Source organism: Nomascus leucogenys, chromosome 10 (assembly GCF_006542625.1).
Source record: "Nomascus leucogenys isolate Asia chromosome 10, Asia_NLE_v1, whole genome shotgun sequence".
Taxonomy (NCBI): domain Eukaryota; kingdom Metazoa; phylum Chordata; class Mammalia; order Primates; family Hylobatidae; genus Nomascus; species Nomascus leucogenys.
In genome coordinates, this window is record NC_044390.1 from 89799080 (window position 1) to 89811391 (window position 12312).

A 12312-nucleotide genomic window follows, 5' to 3' on the forward strand; every position below is an offset into this window, starting at 1 on the left:
GTCTTGGAACAGCATGATTTTTTTTCTTTTTTTGGCTTCAGGCAGTAAGATTGGTGACTGAGCTGTGTTTAGAATACAAAATCTATGACTTGCAGCTTTGGAATGGACTCTTGCAAAAGCTTCTGGGTTTCAATGTGGTAAGTAAGACTCAATGCCCTCGACTAAGTATATTTGAAAGCTTTTGCACAGCATCCCCTACACATTTTGGATTGATACTTGTTATGGAACAGATTTATGCTGAAAACACAGTCACTCTCACTGAGTTCATGCCAAACTTAAAGAACTTGGTGTTGGGCCAGAGAGTGCAAAATCCAAAATGACATAAATTTCACTGGAAGCAAATGGAAGGTTCCCTAGCCTTTTTTGATATTTATGAACTTGTAAGTGAACTTCTCTGGCCGTTATCATGGAAGATAAAGTTTTACCAGTACTTCTTCTGGAACTTTAACATCTGGTATTTCACATTGAAATTTTCCATTTTGGTGATCTTTAGAACTTTTTTATTTTTAATTTTTTACAGATTGGTTATCTAAGGAAAGTTTTAAAAGCCATTTCCAGTATCCATTCTTTATGGCAGGTATGTAGTTTTTTAAAATAAATTTTATTGAATTTAGTCTTTATACTTTCTGGCCTTGTGACTGCTGGGGACACGGGATTAAGCAGTCAGCTCCTTCGTAAATAACAGAACTGAGCCAAGTACAGTGGCTCACTTCCTGTAATCTCAACGCTTTGGGCGGCCAAGGTGGAAGGATCACTTGAGCCCAGGAGTTTGAGGCTACAGTGAGCCATGATTGCACCATTGCACTCCAGCTCTGGCCTGGGGAACAGAGCTAGATCCTTTCCCTAAAATAAAGAAAGAAGAAACAGAACTGATCAGCTGTAGGATGATTAAAGTTGTGCCTGGACCTGTTAATACTCAGCTCACATCACCTCCTTAAGATACTGTTTTCCTGAGTTTTCGGGGCCTCACAAGTCACATCTTTATTTATGCTCTCAAGACATTTTGGCTCCACTCTGACTTTTGTCACCATATAATTAATTTTAATTACATGTTGGACTGCCCCTCACAGACTTTGAAGATCTTTCACGTCAGGTACCCTGGCTTGTTCATCTTTTCTACATTTCACATAAGTTGTGTACCCATATAATCATAATATATATTACGTAGAAATATATAATTTATTCTTTGTTTAATAAATTAGGACAATATAGAAATATGCTGAGTAAAACATGAAAATTCCCCCTTACTGTTTCCCTTCATAATTATCTCCCTAAGGGAACAGCTGCTTACAATTTCCTATGTATTCTAGAGATTTCCTAATTTTTTTTTTTTTTGAGATGGAGTCTCGCTCTTGCCCAGGCTAGAGTGCAGTTGTGCGATCTCGGGTCACTGCAAGCTCTGACTCCTGGGTTCACGCTATTCTCCTGCCTCAGCCTCCTGAGTAGCTGGGACTACAGGCGCATGCTGCCACGCCCTGCTAATTTTTGTATTTTTAATAGAGACGGGGTTTCACTGTGTTAGCCAGGATGGTCTCGATCTCCTGACCTTGTGATCCGCCCGCCTCGTGGCCTCCCAAAGTGCTGGGATTACAGGCGTGAGCCACCACACCCGGCCGAGATTTCCTGTTTTACAGGCACGTATGCATGTGTGTGCATATCTACAGTGTATATATGCATTTTTGCACACATAAATGCAATCATATTCTAAACAAAGTGTTGTTTTCACATAACAATGGTCTCTGGAGATTGTTCCATATCAGCACATGTAGATCTATCTAATTGTTTTATTGAGATACAATTCACATGTAAAATTTATCCTTTTTTTTTTTTTTTGAGATGGAGTCTCGCTCTGTTGCCCAGGCTGGAGTGCAGTGGCGCCATCTCGGCTCACTGCAAGCTCTGCCTCCTGGGTTCAAGCCATTCTCCTGCCTCAGCCTCCCAAGTAGCTGTGACAATAGGCTCCCGCCACCACGCCCTACTAATTTTTTGTATTTTTAGTAGAGACAGGGTTTCACCGTGTTAGCCAGGATGGTCTTGATCTCCTGACCTCATGATCCACCCGCCTCGGCCTCCCAAAGTGCTGGGATTACAGGCGTGAGCCACCGCGCCCAGCCCTACCTTTTAAAGTACACAATGAAGTAGTTTTTGGTATATGCACAAAGTTGTACAGCCCCACCATTATCTAATTCCAGAACATTTTCCTCACCCCAAAAAGAAAATTCATATCCATTAGCAATCATTCCCCATTCCCTACTCCCTCCAGTCCCCAGTGACCACTAATTTACTTAGTGTCCGTGGATTTGCCTATTCTGGACATTTTATATCAACGGAATCCCACACTATGTGGGATTTTGTGTCCGGCTTCTTTCACTCAGCATCCACATTGTAGCATGGATCAGAACTTCATTCGTCTTTATTGCCAAATAATGTTCCATTATATGGATATACCACTTTTATTTATCCATTTGCCAGTTGATAAACATTTGAGTTTCTGTTTTTGGTCATTACAAATAATGCTGCTATGAACATTTGTGTACAAGTTTTCACTGAACATGTTTTCATTTCTCTTGAGTGTATACCTAGGAGTGGGCTTGTTGGGTCTTACAGTAACTCTATGTTAAGCCTTTTGAGGTATTTTATTATTTTTAATGCTTGATTATTCTCCAGAATATGTGGTAAAATATACCCGAAGTTACTTAACCACTCCTCTATTGATGGAAGTTTACATTTTCTTTCCTCTTTTTTTTCTTTAAATATATAGAGATGGAGGTCTTGCTATGTTGCCTAGGCTGGTCTTAGAACTCCTGAGCTCAAACAATCCTCCTGCCTTGGCCTTCCAAAGTACTGGGATTACGGGTGTGAGCCACCGCGCCTGGCCAATGTTCTTTCCTTATTCACCTTCTTGAAATTCTTTCTCTTGTCCCCTTCCTCCTTTCCTGTGGCCCTGGCACATAACCGGCTAAGGATTAATTTTCTTTTCTGAGTTGGGTTCTGACTTTTTGCCAAATGGAACAATAATGAATCAGCCAGGACTGTATAGTGAGATCCTGAAAGATACAGTTATGAAGAACATTATGCTAGAACCTTAATCATCTCAAACAGGGAGATATCAGCTTATGATTTTAGTCATCTGGAATATAAACTATAAATGTACAGTTTTGTGACCATTTAACAGTGGCCTCTGGAGAGTGTTCCATGTCAGCACATAGCAATCTATCTAATTTTTTTGTTGAGATACAATTCACTTGTAAAATTCATGCTTTTGAAAGTATACAATCAAGTAGTTTCTGGTATATTCATAAAATTGTACAACCATCACCATTATCTAATTTCAGAACATTTAGGCTGCAATTTAAAGAGAGTTCATAATATCTTTTTTGAGATGGAGTTTCGCTCTGTCGCCCAGGCAACCTCCGCCTCCCGGGTTCAAGGGATTCTTGTGTCTCAGCCTCCCGAGTAGCTGGGATTACAAGCATGCACCACCATGCCTGGCTAATTTTTGTATTTTTAGTAGAGACGGGGTTTTGCCATGTTGGCCAGGCTGGTTTCGAACTCCTGACCTCAAGTGATTCACCTGCTTCAGCCTTTCAAAGTGCTGGGATTATAGGTGTGAGCCACTGCACCTGGCCTAGACTGCAAATTAAAGAGAGTTTGTAATATCCTTAACATGAATATCCCAAACGTGGACTTGTTTTCACAGGTTCCCTACTTCAGCAAAGCGTGGCAGCGTGTGATACAGATACCACTGCTTTCAGGTATTTCACTCTCCTCTGAAACATTGGCTACAGCATTTTATAGTTAAGTGTGTGTATATCATGGTTGTTGTTTTTTTTTTTTTATCTTCAGCCTCTTGTCCTTTAAGTCCTGATCAGCTGTCAGATTGTTCTGAGAGTCTCATTGCTGTCCTCGAGTAAGTAAAATATTTGTTCTACCAAAAAAAAAAAAAGTTTGTTGCTTATAAGATTCCCTTCTAATAGATATCTCTTATGAGTAATTCCTTTTTGTTAGGAAGTTAAGCATAACACTTGTTTTTTTGTTTTTTGTTTTGAGATGGAGTCTTGCTCTTTCATCCAGGCTGGAGTGCAGTGGCACAACCTCGGCTCACTGCAACCTCCACATCCCAGATTCAAGCGATTCTCCTGCCTCAGCCTCCTGAGTAGCTGGGATTACAGGCACATGCCACCATGGCTGGCTAATTTTTGTATTTTTAGTAGAGATGGAATTTCCAAAGTGTTGGGATTACAGGCATGAGCCATCCCACGAGTAGCTGGGATTACAGGCACGCGCCACGCACCACCAGGCCCGGCTAATATTTGTAGTTTTAGTAGAGATGGCCTCCCAGATTGCTGGGATTACAGGTGTGAGGCACTGCGCCTGGCAACACTTGTTTTTTTTTTTGTTTGTTTGTTTGTGTGGTTTTTTTTTTGAGACACAGTCTCTCTCTGTCACCCCGGCTGGAGTGCAGTGGCATGATCTCGGCTCACTTCAAGCTCCGCCTCCCGGGTTCATGCCATTCTCCCGCCTCAGCCTCCTGAGTAGCTGGTACTACAGGCGCCCACCACCATGCCTGGCTAATTTTTTGTATTTTTAGTAGAGACGGGGTTTCTCCGTGTTAGCCAGGATGGTCTCGATCTCCTGACCTCATGGTCCACCTGCCTCGGCCTCCCATAGTGCTGGGATTACAGGCTTCAGCCACCATGCCCGGCCAACACTTGTTTTTATACCAAAATATCTTGATTATTTTTACAATGTCTACTTCCCATTTGTTGTGCAACTAGTAAACTGAGCATTCTCTAAAATGAGTACCTACTGTGTGAGCATAGAGTACTTTTGGTGACTACCCTAAATCATACAGCATTGTCGCATATATTTTGAGTCTTCTGGCTGGATGCGGCAACTCACACCTGTAATCCCAGCACTTTGGGAGTCTGAGGCGAGTGGATCACTTGAGGTCAGGAGTTCAAGACCAGCCTGGCCAACGTGGTGAAACCCCGTCTCTACTAAAAGTATAAAAATGAGCGGGGCATGGTGGCGCATGCCCGTAATCCCAGCTACTCAGGAAGCTGAGGAGGGAGAATCGCTTGAACCCGGGAGGTGTTGGTTGCAGTGAGCTAAGATCATGCCATTGTACTCCAGCCTGGGTGACAGAGCTAGACTGTTTCTCAAAAAAAAGGTTTTGAGTCTTCTGAGAATTTAGAAGCCTATCTTTAGACATCTGTAGGCTTTCAGACATAATCATGGTAGCAAACAGTACCGTGTTCTCGTGTGTAAATTCTTTTATTCTGTGTAGAATGCCGTCAAAGACTCGTGTTACTCATTCCTAAGTATGTGTCATGCACCAGCACTTTAGTGTTTAAAATTATTGAAAACCTGGACAAGTAGATGACTATGGAAAGCTAGAAAGGCCAATATAATCTAGTGAATCTGACATATTATTAGCTAATTAATGCTCTCTCTCGAAGATGTCCAGTCTCAGATGATCTTGACCTGATCGGAGTCGCCAGGCAGTATATCCAATTAGAACTTCCGGCTTTTGCATTAGCTTGTCTGATGCTCATGCCCCACTCAGAGAAAAGACACCAGCAAATTAAGGTATCGTACATATGATTCCTCTGGGCTGCCAAGGAAATAGAAGTTCTAATCCTGCATGTCCCTTGCAAAAGGTCGCATTTTCATTTTAGCAAACCTATAATAAAGCATGAATAGATCAGATATGTGTGAAGCTTGTATGGGGGCTTAGTGGGAGGTAAGACTGAAAGATAGATTAAGGTCCAGCTGAGGGATGTCTTACAAGGGGTTTGGGCCTTATTGTCTATCAGTGGGGAAACAAGTGATTATTTTAGAACAGCAAACTGAAATGATGAAGGAATTATTTTAAAAGGAATAACCCATTAACCCATGTAGGCTTGGTCAGAGGAGGGGACAAGAAGTGAAACTCTTGGGAAGCTGTTGCATTTCAGTAGAATTTTATCCCACTTGATCTCTTCATAGCAACCTTGTGCATAGGTAGGGAAGGCTTGAGGGTTAAGTACCTATGTTAGGGTCTGGTAATGAACTTGAACAAGACGAGAAGGCTACAAGGAAGGCAGCTGACTTAGCAATTGAATGTGGAGATAAAAGAGGGGGAGAGAGGCCGGGCGCGGTGGCTCACACTTGTAATCCCAGCACTTTGGGAGGCCGAGGCGGGCGGATCACGAGGTCAGGAGATCGAGACCACGGTGAAACCCCGTCTCTACTAAAAAAAATACAAAAAAATTAGCCGGGCGTGGTGGCGGGCGCCTGTAGTCCCAGCTACTCGGAGAGGCTGAGGCAGGAGAATGGCGTGAACCCGGGAGGTGGAGCTTGCAGTGAGCCGAGATTGCGCCACTGCACTCCAGCCTGGGCGACAGAGCAAGACTCCGTCTAAAAAAAAAAAAAGAGGGGGAGAGTCAGATTTTATGTGTGGGTGCCCATCAGAAGGAGCCACAAGCATTTTGGGGACAGAACTTTTAAAAATAACTCTCATTTCCTTTATAATAGAGAACAAGTAGAACAAAGCATTTTGGAATGTTTTACAGTTATCTTCCCTGCAGGTAAACATACCAGTAGATAGAGATCTACATAAATGAACATGCATGCATTCATGCTTTTTTGTTTGTTTGTTTGTTTTTTGTATTTTGTTTTTTGAGAGTCTCTCTCTGTCACCCAGACTGGAGTCCAGTGGTACAATCTCAGCTCACTGCAACCTCCCTCCCGGGTTCAAGTGACTCCCAAGTAGCTGACATTACGGGCTCCCGCCACCATGCCCGGCTAACTTTTGTATTTTTAGTAGTGACAGGGTTTTGCTATGTTGGCCAGGCAGGTCTCGAACTCCTGACCTGAGGCAATCCACTGGCCTTGGCCTCCCAAAGTGTTGGGATTATAGGCATGAGCCACTGCGCCCAGCTTAACATGCATATTTTTTATTTGTCATTTGCTTTATTAATTACATTTTTAAAAGCCATCTGTTCTTGTCATTGACTTTTTCCCCTTTTCATCATTCATACACTCATTCCTTGATGTTCAGCGTTTCAGTATTTAAATAGATTTCTTTTGGCACTTAGAACAACAAATTACCTGATCAACAGCTCTTGCTGTTGGAATAAATAATAACACTTTTCTATTAATTCTGCTTTGATTTTTCTCTAGAATTTTCTGGGTTCGTGTGACCCTCAGGTTATTTTAAAGCAATTAGAAGAGCATATGAAGACGGGCCAGCTAGCAGGATTTTCGCATCAAGTAAGAGGCAATTTCATCTCCTTTTTGCTATGGAAATTTTGATACTAGAAGGTAGTCATTTCCCCAAACCAAGAGTAAGCTGAAAACTGCTATGTCTAGCTGTTTGTTTATATATAGAAGTATTTTGCTTTTATTAAAACCTCAGTAAATTTTTTAAAAGGCAGGGACCCTGAGCGTCTTGTTGACTGCTGTGCTCCATGGAAAATGTGTAGCCTTAAGTACTTTTAATTGAAAACAGATCTTCCTCATAAAAAGTCTCAAAGTGCACGACAACAATTACTTTATTTATTGACTGATGCTGACAGGCCTCCTTTCCCTTTTTACCCCCTCAAAAAGGAGGTGCAGTCACAATGCAGTGCTAATTGGGCTTCCTGTTGTCAGAAATGTTTCGATATTGAATAAAGGCTTGATACCTGTCATTCTATGGATTAGAAGTCTGATCTTAATGATACTTGTCATTCTATAGATTAGAAGTCTGATTCTGAATAATATCATCAATAAGAAGGAATTTGGGATTTTGGCAAAGACCAAATACTTTCAAATGTTGAAGATGCATGTGATGAATACCAACAATATCGCTGAGCTAGTAAACTATTTGGCAAATGACTTAAGGTAAGTTAATTTTCAAAAAAAAAACTTACTGTGGAATTTCCTTAAAATCTATCTTTATAAGCTGGGCGCAGTGGCTCACATCTGTAATCCTAGCACTTTGGGAAGCTGAGGTGGGTGGATCACCTGAGGTCAAGAGTTCAAAGCCAGCTTGACCAACATGGAGAAACCCTGTCTCTACTAAAAATACAAAATTAGCCGGGCATGGTAGCGCATGCCTGTAATCCCAGCTACTCGGGAGGATGAGGCAGGAGAATTGCTTGAACCCGGGAGGCAGAGGTTGCGGTGAGCTGAGATCGCGCCATTGCACTCCAGCCTGGGCAACGAGCGAAACTCCGTCTCAAAAAAAAAAAAAAAACTATCTTTATGTTGGAGCAAAATGTCAGCTGTAGAGCTATTTGGTTGTAATTAAAAGCTCAAAGTATTACATCTCTCGTTACTGCACATATCCAAAAGTTAATCATTTAATAACCCAATTTCTTGGAATATGACCTTAGAATCTGACAAACAGGTCATCTGAATCCCCAAATCAAGTGTCTCACAGCCCTGCTCTAAATCCTACATTACAATTTTATGTCTTAGACACTTGCTCAGAACATTAATGACTTTATGTACCATCACTTTTGGTTTTTTGTTTGTTTGTTTGTTTGTTTTTTGAGACGGAGTCTCGCTCTGTCGCCCAGGCTGGAATGCAGTAGTGTGATCTCGGCTCACTGCAAGCTCCGCCTCCCAGGTTCACGCCATTCTCCTGCCTCAGCCTCCCGAGTAGCTGGGACTACAGGTGCCTGCCACCGCGCCCAGCTAATTTTTTGTATTTTTAGTAGAGACGGGGTTTCACCGTGTTAGCCAGGATGGTCTCCTGACCTCGTTGATCCACCCGCCTCGGCCTCCCAAAGTGCTGTAGGCATGAGCCACCGCGCCCGGCCCAATAACATCACTTTTATTAAACCTGGTTATCTAATTTTCCAGCACCCACAAGTTTAGAAACAATAAGCTTCTTGGGATAGAGCTGGGGGTGGACATGGAAACTGAACGGGAGAAGGAAGACTGACACTAAAGAAAGGGAAGTTCAAGACTGCAGTACACACCAGATCCATCCCTGCATGTGGTCTAGCCATGCTGGCGCTTGAGAGGTCTTTCTTTCTCATTACCACTCCATGGATTTCCATCTGCTTGTTTATCTCTTGTGATCCAGCCATAATTAGATATTGTCATTTTTGAGCAAGCATTTTTTGAGTTATAATTGATACATATAATAAGCTGGACATATTTGAAGTCTGCAATTTAGTAAATTTTGACATATGTATACCTATAAAGCCATCACCACAATCAAGAGAGTGAACACAATATCTCCGAAAGTTTCCTCATGCCCTCTGTGAAGCTGATTACATGAATTAGGTCATTCTTGTGATACCCAAATACATCAGAGCCGAGGGGCCCGGGGAAAAACACTCAGAGTACAAAACATTGCTCCAAAAACGTAATTCTGGCCGGGCGCAGTGGCTTACGCCTGTAATCCCAGCACTTTGGGAGGCTGAGGTGGGTGGATCACCTGAGGTTAGGAGTTCAAGACCAGCCTGGCCAACATGATGAAACCCTGTCTCTACTAAAAATACAAAAAGTTAGCCGAGCATAGTGGCGCATGCCTGTAATCCCAGCTACTCGGGAGGCCGAGGCAGGAGAATCGTTTGAACCCAGGAGGTGGAGGTTGCAGTGAGCCAAGATCGCACCATTGCACTCCAGCCTGTGCAACAAGAGTGAAACTGTCTCACAAAAAAGAAAAAAAAGAACAATATGTAACATGTCTCTTTTTCATAAAACCTCTAACCTTCTCTTTGTTCTTTGGACAATCCAGAGACTACCCAGTCTATGTATATGCCCCAAGTTGGAATTATTTCTTCCTAAATAAAACATTAAATTTAGAGATTGGTCTTTACATTTTAATTTTGCCTTCAACGCCACTTTTTCTTTCTTTTCTTTTTGAAATAGGGTCTTGCTTTGTCACCCAGGCTAGAGTGCAGTGGCACAAACGTGGCTCACTGCTGCCTCAACCTCCTGGGTTCAAGCGATCCTCCTACCTCAGCCTTCAGAGTAGCTGGGACTACAAGTGTGCAACACCACACCTGGCTAATTTTATATTTTTTGTAGAGACAGGGCTTTGCCATGTTGCCCAGGCTAGTCTCGAACTCCTGGACCCAAGCCATCTGTACATCTTGGCCTCCTTGAGTGCTGGGATTATAGGCACAAGGCACTGTGCTTGGCCTAACACTTCTTTTTCTTCTTGATTTTGTAGTTTAGATGAAGCTTCAGTCTTGATAAGTGAATATTCAAAGCACTGCGGGAAACCTGTGCCTCCAGACGCCGCTCCCTGTGAAATTCTGAAGGTAAAGCTGATGGAAAGTTCTTATATTCTAAGTTGACATTGTTTATATTCCTAGGGCCTTAAAATTGACCAGCCTTTTCTAGTGTTCTGGAGATAAATGTATTTTTATGTGTAGCTGTAATTTTTATATTTTACTTTTTGTGTTAGAGAGTTCTAAACTAGAAATCAAGAGACCACAGTTCTAATCTCAGCCCTGCCACTGGGCAGCAAAGCCTAGTGTGGGCTTAGTCTTCAGATCTGGACCGCATAGTCTCTCAGGTGCTTTCCAGCGTTACCATTCCTCATAAGGTGGTGTTTTTAATATTGAAGCAGGTGAAAAACTGAATTCTAAAAGGTGTTGATTACTGTCATGCTTGGGTATTAATTGCTTTTTAAATTAATTATTATTCTTTAATTACCTGAAACATATGTTCACTGCAGAAAAAAGAGAAGTATGGCCGGGCACGGTGGCTCACACCTGTAATCCCAGCACTTTGGGAGGCCGAGGGGCAGATTACCTGAGGCCAGGAGTTCAAGACCAGCCTGGCCAACATGGTGAAACCCCATCTCTACTAAAAATACAAAAATTAGTCAGGCGTGGTGGCACACACCTGTAATCCCAGCTACTAGGGAGGCTGAGGCAGGAGAATTGCTTGAGCCCGGGATACAGAGGTTGCAGTGAGCTGAGGTCGTGCCACCGCACCCCAGCCTGGCCGACAGAGTGAGACTCTGTCTCCAAAAAAAAAAAAAAAATTAGCCCAGCGTGGTGGTGGGCGCCTGTAATCCCAGCTACTAGGGAGGCTGAGGCAGGAGAATCGCTTGAACCCAGGAGGCAGAGGTTGCAGTGAGCCAAGATCACACCATTGCACCCCAGCCTGGACGACAAGAGCAAAACTCATCTCAAAAAAAAAAGAAAAGAAAAGAAAAAGGAGAAATATGAAGGAGCCAAAAAAAAAGAAAACCGAACTAAACTGATCTCCAAAATCTCACTACCCAGACATAGGATCACTGTTAACATTTTGCTGTACATTCTTCCAAATTTTTTGTATGTAAAATATGCACATAATTTATTTTTACTCCTGTTTTGAACTTAAGTACCAGGTAAAATTTTTACTTTGATCATATTTTGGTAGCTTTATTTTTTATTTGCTGTTTTTCAGATCGGAATATTTTGGTAGCTTTAGTAAACCTAGGTATCGTGGCTTTTTTCTTCCTTTGGTCCAGATCAGGCATATTAGAATGAGCCCGCATTTTATTACCTCCCATTAATAACTTACAGGGCGTACCTCCAGTTGGTTGTGCTCAATGGCATAAGATTACTTTTTTTTTCAAAAGGGGAGAGTATTGATTCAGGAGACGAATTTGTGGCCTTTAAAATCTGTTTCTCTCTCATCTAAAATGCCAAATAGTTTGATATGTAGATTTGTATCACTTAAGTTTTAAGTTCTGTAGTTTATCTGACCATTTTCAATTTGAAAAACTAAGTGACTTGTAAAAATCACTTCTGTGTTTTTTCCCATTTAGATGTTTCTTAATGGATTATAGTAAATCATTGAACCATTTTTTCAAGAAATACAAGAATTTTGGAGTCTGCTATTAATGGACCATATTTATTACAGTTTTTAAATTATGCAATCTCTGTATTATAGCTATTTGTCCAACATTACCCCACATGTAATAAATAAAACACTTAATACGAGCATAATTGCCCCATAAAGAACTCATGTCCTGAAGTAATAAGTCTTTTCATTGCCAGTCACTTGTGCAATTTATAGAGACTATCAACTTTTTGCACCGTATATGAAGGAAGCAAAGTGCAAAAATAGTTTGCTCTCTCCCTGAAGAAAATTGAGTGCTTATAGCCTATATCTTCCATATAAGAAAGTAACAATATCAGTCTTTTTAATGTTATTCTGAGAAAATATTGGTATAATTTTAGTGGCAGAGTGTATCAGTCAGAAAAATAAAAGCCACTCTAGATATGCCAAGCAGAGAAGAACTTCATGCCAGGGATTGGCTATAAAGTTCTTCAAAAGACTGAAAGAACAGAAGGGAGGTAGAAGGGGGAGCCAGACAAAAGGGAA

The 12312-nt window shown here is 41.7% G+C and overlaps 1 protein-coding gene across 1 annotated transcript in view; it reads left to right on the top strand.

Annotated features, from left to right (window-relative positions):
- KNTC1 (kinetochore associated 1) overlaps positions 1-11961 on the top strand; it is a 94283-nt gene extending 82322 nt beyond the window's left edge. The window contains exons 55-63 of the mRNA XM_030821571.1: positions 42-137; positions 521-577; positions 3701-3755; positions 3847-3910; positions 5463-5592; positions 7168-7257; positions 7724-7869; positions 10160-10250; positions 11753-11961. Coding sequence (XP_030677431.1) covers positions 42-137; positions 521-577; positions 3701-3755; positions 3847-3910; positions 5463-5592; positions 7168-7257; positions 7724-7869; positions 10160-10250; positions 11753-11773 — 750 coding nt within the window. The 3' untranslated portion in view covers positions 11774-11961. The remainder of the gene's footprint in view (positions 1-41; positions 138-520; positions 578-3700; positions 3756-3846; positions 3911-5462; positions 5593-7167; positions 7258-7723; positions 7870-10159; positions 10251-11752) is intronic.
- Positions 11962-12312: the final 351 nt, after the last annotated feature.